Source organism: Triturus cristatus, chromosome 3_1 (genome assembly GCF_964204655.1).
Source record: "Triturus cristatus chromosome 3_1, aTriCri1.1, whole genome shotgun sequence".
NCBI lineage: Eukaryota > Metazoa > Chordata > Amphibia > Caudata > Salamandridae > Triturus > Triturus cristatus.
In genome coordinates, this window is record NC_140583.1 from 716,569,448 (window position 1) to 716,588,949 (window position 19,502).

Consider the following 19,502-nt stretch of genomic DNA (forward strand, 5'->3'; position numbering starts at 1 on the left):
CTCACTCTTGCCCTCTACCACTGTATTAACCACAGCTCCTTTCCTTAATCTCATATCTGTCTCTCTTCTTCACCACATCTAACTCCACACTTCAAGTCTGTTTCTACCATGCACCCATATCTCTCTACCTTTCTCTCTACCTCACTACTTTCTTTACATGATCTGCCTTTTGACAGGTCACTTCAGATTGTGTCCCTCTTTCTGTACATCAACACTGTCTACCTCACCACTCTACATAATTTCTTACCTTAGCGCATATCTATCTAGCTATCTAACCTATTTATATACACACGCACACTTAATCTCTTTCTACCATTCACCCCATCTCATTGCTTTTCTGTCACACTACTCTTTTTATTGAACCTGTCTTTTCACACCTCACTTCACATTTTGCCCCTCTCTCTGCCTCACCAATCTCTCTTTACACATTACTGCTCTCTCCCTCACTGCTTGGTATTCTCACCTGTGGCTGTATGATGGAACCACGCATGCGATTATATCACATGCCTTCACAACACGGTGTGAACCACAACTGCAACTTTACCATGCATGTCTTTATCACGCATGCCTTTACAATTAATTTTGCTGTAAAGGATTGATTGGCAAAGGCAAATGAGTCGTAAAGATCACACCACAGCCCCCTGCCATGAGACCTTAAACCTGGCCCCTAGCCCTGTAAACCCCCCTGCCCTAAATTCAGAGCTGGCTCCCCACCCTTGAGCCCTAAAACCCAGACCCCAGCCCTAGAAATGACCCCGAACCCAGCCCCACTAACCTGAGCCCTAAAACTGGCCCCAACCCTAAAAGCAGTCCCTTCCCCCTGCCTGCCCTGAGCCCTAAGACCCAGCCCCAAGCCCTAAGAACTACCCCAGCCCCCTGGCCTGATCCCTAAACCCAGCCCCCATCCCTAAAACCTATCCAGCCCTTAGGCCTAAAACCCGGCCCCATCCCTACTTACCAAGCCACGTCCTGATCCTTCTGGTCTAATCCTTCCTGTTCCTCCATGCAATCTCCCCACCCATCTGCTCTGAATCTAGAGCGCTGACTGCCTTTACCACGCATATGCGTGGTAAAGGCAAGTGTGGTAACGCTTGCGGGTAAAGAAAAGCATGGTTCCACCCGCGTTGTAAAGGCCGTTTCCCCCACCTGATCCCTTTCTTTCCATCACTATATAAGCTTACCCATTTCTCTTCCTCTCTTTCTCTATCTACCTCTTCCTCCCTCTCTTTAGCTTTCTTTCTGGCTACCTCATATTTCTCTTGTTACATAACATCCCCTCTGTGCACCTGTCCCTCTAAGTTGTCACTGCCTCTACCACCCTTCTCTATTAAAATTAAACACTATACCTCTCTGTCATCCAGTCACCTGCCACTTCTGATTTATTTTATTCAGCAGAACTAAAGTACACAGCCTAGCCAGTGTAGTGTACACACAGAAAGCAGAGACAGTAAAGCAAGGCAAACAAGGAGAATGAAGGAGAAAACAATCAGATTTCCTTAGATAGAAAGTCCTTGAGGCAGTGCTTTGATTTTCCCTGTAGCTGCACGTCCTAAACCATTTATTTATTTGTACCTCAAATTTTAATAGAGAATTTTGTTCAAAGCAAGATAATAAAATGTCTGGCTTCCTGCTCGTATTTAAAAAAAGTATTGTATATCCTTATATTGTTGTTTAATAAAATATAAAACAGTAGCAGCAAGAGTAGACCTGTCGGAGGGTGTGAGGTTTTTGTAGGGGACGGGTCAAGAACCTCATGAAACCCCCTCTAGGTGCTTTAAGTAAAAAAAATATATATATCTCTCTCTCTATATATAAATATATATATATTCACTGAAAAAACCATAGGTTTCAGGCACTTTATAGTTAGTAATTAGCATTTAAAAAACCTTAGAAATTCACTGAAAAAACCATAGGTTTTAGGGAAAGTTATAGTTAGTTGGACATTGCACTCATACAAAACCCGTGAAATTCCCCCATTATAGTTAGTTCAGCTAACTATAACTCTCGCCCCCGCAATGCACTGCTGATGACGTCACATATTACATCACTCATGGCATGGTCAGTGACATCACTCATGACATCACTCATGACATCTCAAATGACTTAATCCCCCCAAAAACGCACAGTGGTGAAGGGAGGGGGTGGGGCTTGATGTGACATGTGTGCAAACAGGCCCTGTGGCGTGCTTTAAGGTGGGGAATTAATTCCCTTTCAATCCTGAGGGTCACTGGGGGCCAACTAGCCCAACAAGTACCGCCAGTAAGCGCCAGAGGGCTGCGTTGCAGAGAGGTGGAAAAAGGGGTGTGGCCTCAGACCACCTCTGAAACACAGCCCTGTGGCACTAATTGGAGGTACCTGGCGGGCTAGTTGGAACCCAGGGACCCTCAGGATTGAAGGGGACTTAATCCCCCAACTTAAAACGCGCCACGGGCCGCATTTGCACAGTGGTGAAGGGAGGGGGCGGGGCCTGAGGTGACATGAGTGCAAACACACCCTGTGGTGCGTTTTAAGTTGGGGAATTAATTCCTCTTCCTTCCTGAGGGCCCCTGGGGGCCAACTTGCCCACCAGGTACCTCCAGTAAGCGCCACAGGGCTGCGTTGCAGAGAGGTGGTCCAGGCCATGCCCCTTTTTACACCTCTCTGCAATGCAGCTCTGTGGCACTTACTGGAGGTACATGGTGGGCTAGGTGGACCCCAGGGGCCCTCAGGATTCAAGCGGACTTAAACCCTCAACTTAAAATGTGCCACAGGGCGCATTTGCACAGTGGTGAAGAGTGGGGGCGGCGCCTGAGGCACGTTATAGTTAGTAATTAGCATTTAAAAAACCTTAGAAATTCACTGAAAAAAACATAGGTTTTAAGGAAAGTCATAGTTAGTTGGACATTACACTCGTACAAAACCCATGAAATTCCCCCGTTATAGTTAGTGCAGGCAACTATAACTCACGCGACCGCAATCCTCTGCTGATGACGTCAGATATTACATCACTGATGACATATGTGTCTTTATGAAAAATAAATATTTGTAATATATGTATGGCTAAAGATTAATGGAAGAAGACATGGGTAAATAAGTGTCTAAATACAGTGATGTAATATCTGACGTCATCAGCAGAGGATTGCGGTCGCGTGAGTTATAGTTGCCTGCACTAACTATAACGGGGGAATTTCATTGGTTTTTTACGAGTGAAATGTCCAGCTAACTATAACATGTGTGAAACCTATGGTTTTTCAGTGAATATATATATATATATATATATATATATATATATATATATATATATATATATCCACACAAGTCAGTTGCTCCTTCCGGAATTGCTGGGACCCAAGAAAGGTGGCGCACACCCCGGCGGAGCACGCCGGTAACGACAATATCCAAAACAACAGACGAAATATATCGTGCGCTCTCAGTAAGAAACAGGTGAACAACCAAGTAACGAAGTCCAAGTGTTTAATTCACACAACGCGTTTCGGCGACAAGCCTTGTTCACGTGTGAATGTGCCCGTAAAAGCAGCCATTAAATAAAGTATTCAAAAGTTGATACTGGTGGTAGTCACAATCAACTAGGACTCACAGCAAGGGTTACATAGCTGTATACATATCAGCCATCTTAGAACGGTTAGCATAGATAAGGAATATCATGAGGAATATCAACCTAGATGGATACGAAACATGAATATACACAAATATATACATATATGCACAGTATGTACCCGCATGTATTAAGTCTGAAAAAACAAATGAATTTATCGTGATACAAAAGTTAGTAGTCAGTATATTTCAAAATAGAATTCATAATGTAGTAGTAGCGCAGGGGTTCAAATAACTGTTAATAATTGGCAAGTGCACCAATTAATAAATTTCACGTGAGGATACTAAAAGAAAAGAAATGTACCTCAAGTGAGGTGTCAGCCGCAAGAGAAAGAGCCCATAATGAGTCTCAAACTAGGCGCATATTACCATCAAGAATGGATGAGTGCTAGTAACCAAACGTAGTGTATAACCATGGCAGTGCATACTGACCAAAATAGATCTCTATATAGTATCCAGGTCTACGGGAAAGTGCCCCGAAAACCTACATACATACTATTATCTCAAATAGACAGGTCATATAAATAGCAGTAAAAATTACTGTTTAAAATTATCCTATAGAGGGATCAAAGAAAATGTACTAACCAACTAACAATATATTGACCACTGGCCAACCGAACTTATCTTAAACAAAGAGTGAGACCAGATAACGTGCTTGTATACTTGAATGGAACTGCTGGTGAAAGGATGATGAAGTGATGAGCAAGTGAAGAACAACACAGAGGAAAAGGGTAGGATGCCCATGCCGGTGAATATAAGTGAGGGGCTCCTTCCTTCTCTCCTGTAAGAAACACATAAAAAATACCATTAAAAACATGAAACACTATAGCTCAAATGATATGCAAAATAATTATTAATGCAATATTGTCACATAAAGCAAAGAACAGAAAGACAGAAAACAGATGAACACATCAGCGAGATCAACAGATCAATAGATACAAAAATGCAGCAGGTGGTCAATTCAACTCTTCATCAAATCACTAATGCCTAGGATCCCTCTTTGAGATGGATTGACATTTCCTCATCCATATTCAAGCCTCCCGGGCTTTTGGTTTGAAACTCTATGATATACCCAGACTCACGTTGTCTGAGGGTGAGAGTCCTATCCCCACCTCTCGGGTTTCTAGGAATATGTTCAAGAATGAGATAACTCATGTCAGAAACATTAGAAAAATGTCTTTCATAGAAATGACGTGCAACAGGATATTTCGGGTCATTATTGGTTATAGCTCTCAGATGTTCCAACACCCTCTTTTTAGCTGGACAAGTGGTGCTTCCAATATACCAAAGTTTACATGTGCACTCAATAGCGTAGATAACAAAACAAGTGCTACACGTTAAAAATTGAGTGATTTTCTTGGACACCCCTCCATATTCAAGAGTATCATTAAATTTACTGTGTCTGCAGGCTTTGCAATGGCCACATGGGAAAAATCCCACGAGGCCATGACCAGTATTAGTGGTGTAGTCAGTGATGTCATTCCTTACCACCATGTCACGAATGTTCCTATCCCTCCTGTAGGTTATTGTGGGCCTTTCAGTGAGTTGGGTGCCCAACACCCCATCAGTTTTCAAAATGTCCCAGTGTTTGGCAAAAACGCGTTTGATCTTGTGCGCCTCTGAGTTATACGTGAGAATCATGCGAACACTCGTCTTACTGACTTCATCATCACTGCCCACTTTCTCTTTCAGGGTGTCAGCTCTACTTATCCCTTCTGCACGTTCCTTCGCTTTCTTTAAGACCCAGTTAGGGTAGCCTCTGGTTTGGAATCTACTGATAATGTTATCCCTCTCAGCTGAATAGGCCTCAGAGCTGTTACAGTTCCTCTTAGCCCTCAGCAGCTCCCCGTAGGGTATGCTCCACTTGAGCATATCAGGGTGGCTGCTGAGGGCATGAAGAATGCTGTTCCCTGCTGTGGCTTTCTGAAAGAGAGTGGTACACACCTTGTTCTGTTTGACTTCTAGTCCTACATCTAGAAAGTCGGTTTTCGTGGCATTGATACTACCCGTTAGGACGATATTGTAGCTGTTGGCATTCAGTTTGTTCATAAACTCCTCTGCATCACCTCTGGAACCATTCCAGACAATGAACAAATCATCAATGTAGCGACGCCACATGATGACATTCAGGAGATCACTTTGCAGGGTAATGCTGGCTGAAATTTCTTGCTCCCAGTAGCCCATGAACAGATTGACGAAACTTGGTCCGAAGGTGGCAGGACAAGAACAGAAATATTACAGGAGAGACCAGCAGCAAGGCAGGCAGGCAGCAAGACAACCGGTAGATAGCAGGCAGGAAGTAATGGCAAAATAAAATTGTCTCAAGTCTGCAGCAGAAAATGGCAGGCAGCAGGAACTGGCACTTTTAGGCTGGGTTGTCGGCGACCGATGGCAGGGTCACTGGTGGGGCTCGTTGGTGCCAGTAAAAATGAAGTGCTCCTCTTTAGTTTCAAAGGAAATCCTTGATCTTGATTGTGGGTTCTTGTTCTTCAACCTCTTCTTATCAGACTATGGAACCCCACTTCTGGTACCAAAATGTAGTATACTGGAAGACAAGGAGTCCAAGTAATTTCCATGAAGGTTTATTGGTTTAGCAGGTTACATGGAAAAGAAGAATAAGAGTATAATGAGAGCCCCACCAGGAGCAGCTTGCCTGCTGCTCAGCCCATACACCAACTGACTCAGGCACTCCAACATTCCACCTTACATACCACATTCCAATATTCTCACAGCAATCACTCTGGCTGAGCAGCAGGATACCACATACGGTGGTGGCTGGTTTTGTTATTGGGGGCTGGTTTTGCAGCGATGCAGCAATATTGGCCCCCAGTAACAAAAGCAGCAGTGATGGGGGCCGGTTTTGTTTAGCAGTAGTGCTTCACGCGCGAGCCCTCTCCAAAAAGACAAACACCCATAGCGCAGACCCCAGCAGTCCAGGGCTATGGACAAATTTGTTGTACGAGAATTAAAACCTTTGGTCACAATGGCTGAGGGGAGACCATTGTGCTCTTTTTTGCCACGAGCCATTCTGTGCATGCACAAGACTTTGTTTTAGGGGGTGCGTATCCACCTCCCACAAATTCTTTCTGAGTGTGATCTGGATTGCAATTACTCCTCACGGGGTGTCAGGTGTGTACATGAAAACACCCAGAGTTGTTTATGCTGGTCCAGTGTGCAAGTGATTCGAAGGCTCCCCTGCGTGCGCTTCATGGCACTGCAGCCTTAAAGTATGTTGGGCATAGAGAATCAGGGGCGTAGGTATCAACAGTACTTCAGGTGTAGTGGAACTGACACCCACGAAGGTGAGAGGGTCCCCTTCACTGTTATAGTACCCATAGCACCCATGCCACGAGACAGAAATGCATGTTGGAACCCGTAGGGGGGTGAAAGACACTGGGACAGATGAGGAACGACAATAGTTTGAGTGGTGCAAAATTAACTCCAGTGAGTGTTGTGGTTGACCAACACCTGGTGTTCTCTACCCTATTCTGCTGTCGAGAAGCCCACTCCTGCTCACTGATACTAAAGAAAACAAAAGCTTGCACAGAGCAGGCAGAGGGGAAAAGCCATGCCTCGGGCCAAAGAAAAGAATCCAGCTTTGGGGAGGGGTGGGCAAAGGGTCTGGGAAAGGATTCGGCAAGATTGGCTGGAGGAGTGGAGTTCATCTTAAAGGAGGAGAAGGGTGGCCATTCTGGACCACGAAAGGGAGAGCTATTACCCCTGCCATAGGTGGGGGATAGTGGGCGGCATCTTTGCAGGGAGAAGAAGAGGTGTGCGCCAGGGCATAAACCTTTCCTTTTTGGGGGGTTTTCCTATAGCTTCACCGCCGTCCTACAAAGGCTTCTCATAAGATCTCACCTCTTCTGACTTGTTTAAAGATTTTTCCGTGCCTGCTATGACATAAACACTGGCCCTTTCTAAAATGAAGTGTGTGCACTGTGGAAAAAAGGAAGACAGCCGTTCAAAAACATTTTTTAAAGGAATTCTGAGCACAATGTCCGTAAAGCAAATAATATTAGACTTTATCAGTGTTGAATGATGCACAATATCTATGTTCGTGAAACGTTGTAGAGTCAAGTTGAGGCACCACGTGCACAAGCGGAGAACATACATCTGAACTACTCACAGTCCCAGGTAGGGGTGGCAGTCACTAGGCAATACTCCGCCCGCACGCGGAACTCCGCGGAACGCATCGGGAAACTCTGCGGAATTCTGCAGATTGAAACTACTAGCTCTGCCCAGGTCTAGAATAACGCCTATTATCCGTTCACAGCCCACCCTGCCACAATTTGTGTCGGCACTGTATGAAAGCATCACTTGGGCTCTAAGTATTTCACTTTTCAGCTTCAAACACTCATAAACTGCACAGTATTAAAAAAAAAAAAATCCCAGAGTGTTCTAAGTTGGGCATTCTGAGCCAGCAAGTACACTCGGTAACGGCATAGGGGTACATTTCACAGGTATTGCAATCTTACTTATCATAATAAGATATAAGGTACCAGGCTGGAGAAGAAGGTCCAGGCAGGAGCAGGCAAACCTGTAGAAATGATGTTGATTTCAATGTTGAGGCACAAATGACAGCAATACCAATAGAAACAACGTGTCCCTTATTCCGCACTTCATATCACAGTTTTTGTAATCACTAAGTGCTGCGAATGTAATGGTTCTGAATTTAGCATCCCCTGAAAGATGAAAATCGGATTTGTCCTGCCTGTATTCAAACTTATAAGAAGCAATAGGCCACCTCCTGGTCGTGGGTAAAAGTATTCTCATCTGTTAGCCCAAAGCTAGAAGTGAAGAAAGTGAATGAGGAACATTGTCTAGCCCTGTGCTGCATTATTATTTGCATGAAAGATACTAAATACAAGCATATACTTATCCGACATTGTGTAACTAACCTATCAGTTCCAACAGTGCAGCACAGGGATATGTATACTGCACACCCCGCTATCGGTAACACTGCTGCCATTTCTTCCAGGGCTGTTCTGCCTTACGTCCAGTCTGGAATCGAAATTGTGAAGGAGAACTCAGCTATCACCGTCACTTCCGGCCTGGACCTCGTGCTCATATGGAACGGACAGGACCATCTAGAGGTAAGCGTGTGGCCTATCAATAGCCAGTCTAGCCCGGAGCTGGGCCCTCCACAGGCTCATTGCAGCATACATCAAACATAGGTAGCTAGTAGTGACGTGAACGCATGGACATTTCATGGAGTCCTTGATGTGCTGTGGTGCAGTGATCATGTTATCTCCCCTGACACCTACTCTCCTGTGTATATTACTGGCTGGCTGAGAGGCTGTGGGAGAGCATAGCCTCCATTAGAGTTTCTACTTTAGGGGAATTATCACTTTGGGGCTGCGGGGCAAAAGACGCAGGTTTGTTTGAGCATGAGCAGCTGGTTCGAGGCTCCACTGGAGTGTTATCAGCTTGAAGGGTGTATTCAGACATGCTGCATCAGCCCTACGAATCCAGGCCCATGCTGCCTTGGCTTTGCCATCATTTGCCCTTACAAGGGACAGGGCAAGAGCCAGACCACTGGGGCAGAAGCCATTAGCAGCACGAGCTCAGAAAGAGACTGCCCCAGCTCATGAACAGCTTAAATCAGAGTCAGGAATAATAGAATATCACGAGAACCGGTAGAGAGTTTCCAACTGTCTCGTCTGTGAGGCAGTAATGTGTATTATACAAAGTGTGCGCAGCACTGGAGTTTCACAGATACATTTTGATATGTGTTGAGCTGATAAGTTGCTAAACCCGCTTTGTTATTTACTTGGTTAAATCATGCATAAATACATTCCATTAAAAATAACATTAAGTTATGGGGCATTAAAGCACTGTACAAAGCATTAAATATGATTGGAAAACAACAGTAAAGAACTGTTTGGTGCGCCCTAGGTAAATCAGCTGTTAGTGTAGACCAAGTAAACCGTTTTTAGGTTTCACCTGCACAGCGCTTGCACTGTTCTTGTGAAATCTATTGTATTGAATATATCTTAAAAGGGACTTACATCCCACCTTAATTTCTTATTGGTCCTTGTGCTTGTCACTTTACTTTTTCTGGTTTCTATTGGTTTGTAGGCATTCTATTTCCTGTTCTTCCATGTGTGTTTCTTTTATCAGTTTCCCATCGGCAAATTTCTGTGTTGATCCACTTTGGTAGAACTTGTTTTAAGCATCTCAAGCAACGATCAGGAAAATAAAATACAAACAAGAGCTACAACCTTGCTTTAAGGTTACAGTGCTGCCCAATTGCTGTAGGGTCAACGCGCTGTTATTATCTCCGTGGAGATCCTCGCCGTGCCCTTTATTCCTTCTCCGCACTCCAGACGAATCATGCACTACCTAGTGCCCCCTGGGTACAAGCAGGGACCCACTTGAGTTCATTCATCAGGGCATGCACTACACCGTCCCCCCGTCTGGACGTTTGCTTGGATTTTGCAGCAAAAAACTTTTTTTTAAACTTAAATGTACAAAAGTATGGGTTTTTGTCGGAATGCATCAATCAGATATAGAGGACTCCCTGGCATAAACTGCAGGTACAGCTACTAATTCTGACAGGGAATGCTGTCTTCTGAGGAATGCTGGGATGTCGCCCTTTTGTAATAACATGAAGCACCGTGCAATCACCTTGTTTTTTAGTTACTATTCCCAAGCGCACAAGTATGCCTTTGCATGTACTTTTAATGTGGATTACCCTATTTAGGTAGCAGCTTTCTTCTCTCTGAGAGTAGTCCAGGATAGGTTGAACCGAGGATGGGACTATCAAAATCCACACATTCATTACTTCTCCATGAAGAGAATTAACTTTTCCATTGGTTCAAACGTGTTGCCTTGAGGCACTTCATGGGGACTTCAAGGTACTTAGTGGTGCCACAAAAAAGGAAGCATTACATATTTTATTGGTGTTCACTTGTTTCATTTGGTATTCTTAGGGTGTGGAGCAATATCATAAAGTGCGCGCTGTAACAGAGCAGAGATGTGAACCTTTTTTCAAAACATTTTACTATCTAAAGCACACACTCTCAGAGATAGTGCATGAGCTGCCGGTACTAAACTCAAAAAGAGGAAGAGAAACTACTCCACTCTACGACTATTTAGTCTATGCCACTCTCCTCTACGCCACTCTATGCCACACCACTAACATTCAGGCATGCTGAACAACAGCCACGCTGTCTACAACATGGCTAAAACACATTGTCAAAGCCAATAGCTCTTGCGTAGGCGAGACCTTTTGACTTTGCCAAGCATGTGTCACCGGCGTTGTACCTCTTTACATGCGCACCACTTACATTACACAGGGGCATTTTCTTTTTTTGCTTTTATTAGAAGATTAGGTTAATTACCCAGAATCACCAAATGTTGAGTAGACGGCAAGACTTGAACTGCGCTGCTGTACAACATGCTAAGTGGCACATTATTCACCTTACGTAAAGCGGGATGGTCCTGGCCTCCAGTGGCGCCCAGATTTCTCACAGGCTGACCTGGTTCAAGAGAGCATGGATCAATATACCTATGCAAATACTAAGTCGGCATGCTCCAATGTGTACTGGGGCTTTGGACAGCTGCTGCACTTGCATGCATATTGAAATCATGCATGAGGACATCTCTTGCACTGGCATGCATAAGCACATTTCTTGTACAGGTGTGTATTCTCCCATCTCCTGTGCTTGTTTGTTTTAGCGGCTGCAGGGCACAGCACACCTCCTCTGATTTGTCAGCTGTGTGAGGAGTTTTTTTTCCTTCACTGCATGTATGGATAGAATTAAAGATGAATGAGTCTGCATTTTGCACCACATCAGAATATATTACACTCACAAGAGGGGGCACAGAGTGTCTAAGTTAAATACTGATTTAGCTTCTCTTACTTGCTTGACCATTGCATGCCCGGTCAGCATATCTTGGTGGTGTGCTTCCAGTGCTCCTCCCACCTTTTCCTTTTAAGATGTAGGTGGGTTAATAGGTAGCATCCACTTCCTTATAGGAGAGGGCATGCTTTGCCTGAATATATGATGTTATAACGCAAGCAATTGCAACGCATGATTTTACATCACAGTTTTTACAGTGCAACTACCATTACATCGCATGATTTTACAGTGCATACCATTACAATGCATTTTTTAAAACTACCATTACAACACATTCCATTACAATGTATTCCATTACAATGCATACCATTACAACGCATAATAGTTTTAGTGCAACAGTAGGGTAAGTGTCTTTGATAGAGTAGGATAAAAATTACTATTCCCCACCAGTGAGTGCAACAGTAGGGAAAGTGTTGGATAGCGTAGGGGTAAAAATTACTATTCCCACTCCAGCGACTGCAATAGTAGGGAAAGTGTTGGATAGCATAGGGGTAAAAATTACTATTCCCACTCCAGTGAGTGCAACAGTAGGGAAAGTGTTGGATAGTGTAATGGTAAAAATTACTATTCCCCCCTCCAGTGAGTGCAACAGTAGGGAAAGTATTGGATAGCTTAGGTGTAAAAACTACTATTCCCACTCCAGTGAGTACAACAGTAGGTAAAGTGTTGGATAGCGTAGAGGTAAAAATTACTATTCCCAACGACCCCAATACCCAGACCCACCCTTAAACTTAAAATTCTCCATTACTAACCTTATAATTCGTTGTGATGGCAAGCGTTGTAACATTGTAATTACATGCATTGTAATGGCATGCGTTGTAATGGCATGCATTGTTAAGGCACTTGCGTTGTAAAAGTTGCGTTGTAAAGGCATTGCCATGTAATGCCTGCGTTGTAATGGAAATTTTCCCGTTTTGCCCCTGCCCAAATGTTGGCCATTCCAGACACATTGTGTTCAGCACAATATGTTGCCTTTCTCAATAAACAGGTCACTTTAATGGAGTTTCAAACACTTATATTGCACAACTGCTCACCAAGCTACAACTTACAACAATCAACAGCTTATTATTAATCAATAGGCGAACCTTAATGCATTTACCAATGCATGTTAGCATTTCCCTTTAAGGTCAGTAAAGTGGAGCAGTCCGAAGCTTACTCAGGATGTGTTGTAAGCTAGGCACCCACAAATCAGAAACACACACTTGTAACATTCATTAAATCTATGACCTCCAGAACACGATTCAAGCTTTTCATGAAACAAAAAGTAGGCATACAGGTTCCATATCTGACTTTTTTTTAATAAACACAAAACAATTTTTGGAAACATGGGTATGTGGCCACGTACGGTGTACTAGAATTAGTCCAGACCCAATTTTGCAAAAAAAGATATTTGGGGCCATATGTAGATAGCCCAATACCGGTCGGTAACGGACGATTTTCGGTAAATATACCGTTACCGACCGGTATTTAGGCTTTTGAGATGTAGGGGGATCATTTCTGTATTCGGTAATTTACCAAATCGGTAAAATTACCGAATCGGTAATTTTACCGATTCGGTAAATACCGAATACAGAAATGAGATGTAGGGGGAGTGTGTGTGGGTGTGGGGATTCGTTATTTACCACCAACTGAAAGTTGGCGGTAAATGACGAATGTCTCTGTTAATGCATTATTTGGCCCTTAGATGTGTGCTATGTGGCAGACACACATGCCCTCAGGGCATGTATGTGTGCCACATGTGCACACATGCAGGAATCAGGGGTGCAACAGGGTGTCAATGTGACACCCTGCCACCCTTGATTGAGCTCCCCCTATTACCGATTCGGTATTTACCGATTCGGTAATGGTAACTGGCTTCCCATTGATTCCTATGGGCCTCCTGGCCCATAGGAATCAATGAGATACAGGTTACCATTACCGAATCGGTAAATACCGATTCTAAAATACCGACACTTACCGAATCGGTATTTTTTTACCTACATTACATTTACCGATTCATAAATACCGAATCGGTAAAATTCGGTATTTAAGAATCGGTAAATGTAATTTACCTACATAAGGCCCTTGATGAGGTAAAATCTAGTCATACCCAATTTTGGAGAGAAAGGTCTCTGACTTATGAGACCAAGTATAATTGACCCTGACAGAATGTCAGCTGAACAGTCCTGGGGAGCAGCCCATGATTGACAAGTTTGGGACTGCAGTTCCTTAGCGGTTCCCTGCTTTGATCAAATTTTCACATGCACTGGGTAAAAGCAGTGTCAACGTCAGGGCATGGGGCCGCTGGTGGTGGCACTGAGACTCCCAGAAGGTGGAAATGCTCATTGTGGGGTTCGCACTGAACCTCATAGCCTGCCAAGCCCAGCTAAGCTCACATTGTGCCAGCCACAGCCTTCTCAAGCCTATTTAGGCCTAATCACAGTTCACTTCAGAAGGAGATGGCCATGGAAGGGGGGCACACTGTAGGAACTAAGTGGGAAGTCTCCAGTGCCAGCCTACCCCAGTCTCTGTGCTGTAATGGTGATCTACAGAGGCAATTACTTTTAAAATGGCAATAACTCGTAACGCCATCAGAAACTGCAAAACGCGGTCATGATTTTATTAGCCATGAGAATTCAAAGGCAATTCTCTTAAAAAGATTTGACCATGCTTCACTTTCACCCCAACCTATGAGTTGCCCCAACTGACGGCAAGGAGGCAAGAAGGAGCAATGCCAAGCACAAGGTGCAACTCCCACTTTTATGGATCAATTCTGTTTATTTAGACCACAGTGAAGCCTGCTGTAACACATCTGGATGACTACAACCTCATTGGGTCGTCAGCGCATAGTAACCAAAAAGATCGAGCGTACACAGCTTGTCGCCTACAACCCTAAGGCCGGCAGTGTTAATGAGGCACATTACAGTGAGAAAACAAATATTAAACCCCAACAAACCCTCCACCCTCCCTATTCCATTGTAGCTAAGTGGCCAATGGAAGAAATCAGTCGTGGCAGTGGTCCAGACTACTGAGAACGGATGGACCGAGAAACTTTAGTAGGGGTCCGCTTGAGGTAGCAACCATAGTAAGATAAGGTAAGTCGGGCACGTCAACTCATTGAATTCGGATGTGAGAATGTGTATGAGGGGAGCCCATTCTGTAGCATAAGAGTCAAGGGGATATTCTCAAGAACGTGTGATAATCATCGCCAAAATATGTTAACGCAATTTTTCATATCGCCGTCTATCGCGGGAAAATAACTCTGTGTTAACGTCGTATTCTCAACATGGCGGGAACATGCGATAGTTTCCCGATAATGCGTCAAATGTCCGCGATAAAAGTACCAGGACGGGGATAAAAATCTCAAGCCAAATGTGAAAAAAGTGGCGATGGGCCCAACCGCGATAAAGAAAATCAGCGATAAGCTGCGCAAGGCCTGCAATTCACACTCTGCTGTGTTGGTACTGTCAGCCTGTGGGCAATGTGGTTCAGGATGCGGAGGATGGTTGTCCTTTTGAGCCTGTAGTGGGCAATGGCATCCTCTGGCGTTGAGTCTCTGAGGCTGGTGCTTTTTGGGAACGTCTGCTGTCTTGTTCTGATGTACCATAAAAATAAACTAAAGGACCATACCTACCAATAGTCCTAACACCATTACCAAATAATCAGTCAGTTGGCAGTGAAGAAGGTTCAATCGTTTATTAAACAAAGCACTCTATAGAGGGGCCTCTCCGAACCTCACCCATCAGGTGCGCCGAGAAGACTGTTGGCTCGTATTCAACCATGAGGTTATATACTTTTCGGTTCAATACATACAATCACTGTAAAAGGAAAAACACCAGTTGGCCCTCGAGCTCCAGGAAAGGACCATATATGGCACACATCAGACCAGTACAAAGGCTTGACTATCTATTACTGATGAGGTCAGGAGGGGTGACTCCCTTTCGTCTTGGTGCCTGGGAGTGTAGACACGGCGCCTCCAGGAATGCGCTTATCGCCCCCCAAAGCCAGATGCGACCTTGAGTCTTAGAGCAGTCGAGTAAAACAGCCTATCTTCAGCTGCTACCAGTAACTCAGATAAACTGGGGCCTGACATCTGAACGTGATCAACGCGTGATCACGGCCCGTGCTCAAGCATATGTTCAGAATATGGTGTCTGTATGGTTCTCGGCCTACTCTTTTAGCAATAGATATACAGGGAGGAAATAAACGAGTTTCCTCCAAGCAAAAGCATATATATCAAACAGGGAGTATACGTATAGATGCATCATGCTAGCATAATATAGGTCCAATACTCCTTATATACAGGAAATCTACCTTTTTTATCCCTCAGAACGGCCCTTTTAGCATGATGTAGCTAACTAAAACAGTTCAATCTTCAAATATTCCCTCATTAATCTGCATTAGGTCTTTGAGCTCCTGCTGAACTAGCTGAGCTTTTACCGCTGTTGGGGATGGACCAGACACAGAGGAAGTGAGTTTTGTCACACAATAAGAGCAACATGCAGGTCCACATTGTACACAAACACAACACGTAAATATGATACCGGCTATACATGCCAGCACCATCAAAATTTTCCATCCCCAAGTAGACAGCAAACCCCAGAACCAACCAGAGAGGGACCACGTACCAGTTTCTACATGTATCTCGGAAGCTAAACGATGTAGCTTCTGTATGGCCAAATGAACGGAGGGGGTGGAGTCAGGAATATAAACACAGCACGAGCTGCCGATCACACGGCATGCTCCTCCTCGATCTGCCAAGATAACGTCCAAAACCATATGGTTTTGAAGCGAAACGAGTCTGGTCGCCTGTAGCTCTACTGTTATATTGGTCAGTATTCCTGCAGTAGTGTTAATTACCCCTTCAACTACTCTAGACAGACGTCGTACTTCGTGGCTAGTAATCATAGGCCCCCAAAAGGGTAACACTCCCTTCATAATGTCGGTGAAATGCTGCAGTGGAGTATCGGTCTGATCTATATCAATGGTATCGATCACTCTTTTATTTCTCCTAATAAGCACGCTACGTTTATCTAGTCGGTGATCCTTGTGATAATCAGAAGGGGCAATATAGACTGAAGGGTAAAGGAAGGACAAGTAGCAACGTCTATTCCAACCTCGTGGAAGCGAAGTATAGGCACTTTCTCCACAGACAAAATATACATTAGGAGGGGTTAACAACGGAGGGCTGCTAAAGGTACGCAACTGATAAGTTTAATTACATCGGCTTTTCCCTACTGATATGTACCCTGCTCCTTGAACACAAAACGTAGAGGTGCTGTTTAATACAGGCACTGGAATAGCCCTATCTTCAGTAACACTACGGTCCTGAAAGTGTCGATAATATTGAGTGAAATTGAATTCAACAAAGTCCAAATGTTCATTTTTCAACCAAATGGTATTTTCATACGTTGAATCCTTGATGAACCTCAATATATTTTAAAATAATTTCATAATCCTTCTCTGAAAACCTTTGAGCGTCCACAGTGTAATGCATATACATCATAGAAAGCAATTTGAACCAAGCCTCGCAACTTCCCAGATGAGACAAAGCGATATAAATAAGTCGTGCTTGTGCATAACAGATGGTAAAAGACCACAAACCCAACAATTTGTAGTATTGGTGGCACTGTGTGCTTGATGAAACATTTCAATTAATGCGTTTTTCACATAGGTCTGACGATGCCTTTCCTTATGAGGGGCTAAAGTATGAAACACATGTTCCGGAGGTGGGGTAGTTGTTCCTAAAACAGTATGTATAGGGTGGCGGAATTCTAAATATATGAATACTCCCAGTAATATAATTAGCAATATTGCTATAGTAGCTATAAATGCAATTTTAACACAAGTGGTCCAACTAGAAAAAACAGGCATATATGTAGGAAAATAACGTGGTACAAAAGGACGTTCCTCTACAGGAACAAAACGAGCAAAGGGATACATGTATAGCCTACAACTAGAATCTCCTTAGCCCCTTGGACTGTTTGTTTTCTTCTCTCTCTGCCTCCAGCGCCAAGAAAACGTCTGGTGTTAGTTGCGCTCTATAAATTTCTTTTACATTACATTACATTACATGCTAACTAAAAGTCCAACAATAAACTAGGGCAATGCAGTCCAACCTGCCAGAGGGTGTTTCTTTCCTGTGTCCGTTTAGAGCCTCACAGGCAGGCTCCTATCGTTCATCACAGATAATACCAAAACAAACTTCTCATGTTGGAGTTATGTTCTCACACAACCCTTGAAGAAAACACAACCTGGGCCCCTTTGAACATGAAATTCCGTCTTTCTTTCTGAACAGAGCAAACAAATGTTCAAGGCTCTCAGCGCGTTCAGTCCAGTTTCTCGCTCAGTACACCAGAAGCGTATCTACCAGACATTCATAGCACAGGTCTGTACCCTATCACTCATGTCTCTCCCTATCTCCTACCATGTTCACCTGGTGTACCGTGTTGTTTTCTGGGCCACAGGTTGTATCGAGTATGGCCAGGCACTTCTTGATCAGAGAACAAAACAGAGGATGATGAATCCGGTGAAACAGGGGTACTGCGAGCCTCTGGGTTAGCTGTAGGAGCAACAGAATCTGGGGCGATCAATTGTGCTGATGACAGAGCCCCTCCCGAGCCCGGTGCACCTTCTCCTTGCCCTTCTCCAATTACTTGGGCGTCAGAAAAAGGGATGAATCGAGGAACTCACTCACTTTCCTGAGTCAGAACCCCGTCCTGGATTTGCTGATCATATGGAAGCGGGAGGGGTAGTTTTTTCAGATGTGACACATGAATCCAGTGTCATTTGCCGTTCACTTTTACCCCCGTCCGCGTGGCCAACAAGACTTGAAACGGTTCAGACCAACGAGGATCCAAACTGGATTTTCGCTGATAGTTACGGACCAGAACCCACTGTCCTGGTTCCAAGCGATGTCCAGGACCCTCCGGCAGGGGCTGCAAAACCGCTGAGACCTGTTGATGAATGGAACAAAGATCTTTAGTCAAAGCATACAAATAGTATGTCAGCATAGGATACTCTATATCACAAAACGTTCTGGGTCTCGGGACGCCCCAAACATTAGCAGGGCGCCCAAAAATAACCTCATACGGAGACAAACCAGAACGGGAATGTGGGGTAACTCGTATTGAGATTAATGCCAGCGGCAGAGCATCTGGCCACCTCAATCCAGTACTTTCTTGAATTTTAGCTAATTTGAGCTTTAATGTCCCATTATACTTCTCGACCAACCCAGTGGACTGGGGGTGTCGAGCCGCATGGAATTTCTGTTTAATCTGTAGTCCATTACATATATGTGTGATGAGTTCCGCATTAAAATGTCTTCCGTTGTCACTCCAGAGCACACGAGGCAATCCGTAGCGAGGGAAATACTCCTTTACCAACGCCTTTGCCGTTGCAAAAGCAGTGTTTTCTTTTGTTGGGTATGCTTCCACCCATTTACTGAAAGCGCATACCACGACCGGGACATACTTCAAATTGTTAACGCGCTCCAGCTGGATATAATCCATTTGAAGCACCTCAAAAGGCAAAGATGGTGGTGCAAAGTTTCCACTCAGAACAGGCTCCCTGCCCCCTGGATAATGTTGTAAGCAAACCATGCAATATTGTACCAAATGAGCAGCGGTCCTAGAAATATTGGGATTGTACCATACAGAATCTAATAATGCACAAATACCTTTCACCCCAATATGAGCTGAACCATGTGCCATTGGCTAGTCACAAACATTGAAGTCAATTTGGATTTCGCAGTCTCCTTAGCTACTTGATCGGCAAAGGCATTACCCTCCCCCACTGCATCAACCACTGCCTTGTGTGCACTACATTTGACTACAGCCACTATTTCTAGTAACGTCAATGCTGTCAGTAATCGCAAAATCAAGGGGCCGTGCTGTATTCGCTGACCATGAGAAGTAAGAAAACCTCTTTCTGCCCAAAGTCAGCCAAAACTATGAGCCACGCCAAAGGCGTACTGGCTGTCGGTGTAAATATTTACTCTCAGTCCTTCACTCAACTCACAGGACAGAAACAATGCCACTAATTCAGCCGCCTGTGCTGACTGAT

General features: G+C 44.2%; 1 protein-coding gene across 1 annotated transcript in view; it reads left to right on the forward strand.

The window, feature by feature from the left end:
* The window catches only part of LOC146860841 (uncharacterized), a 915,295-nt gene that overhangs the window by 63,923 nt on the left and 831,870 nt on the right, over positions 1–19,502 (forward strand). The window contains exon 4 of the mRNA XM_085646176.1: positions 8,573–8,687. Within this exon, the coding sequence (XP_085502302.1) occupies positions 8,573–8,687 (115 nt within the window). The remainder of the gene's footprint in view (positions 1–8,572; positions 8,688–19,502) is intronic.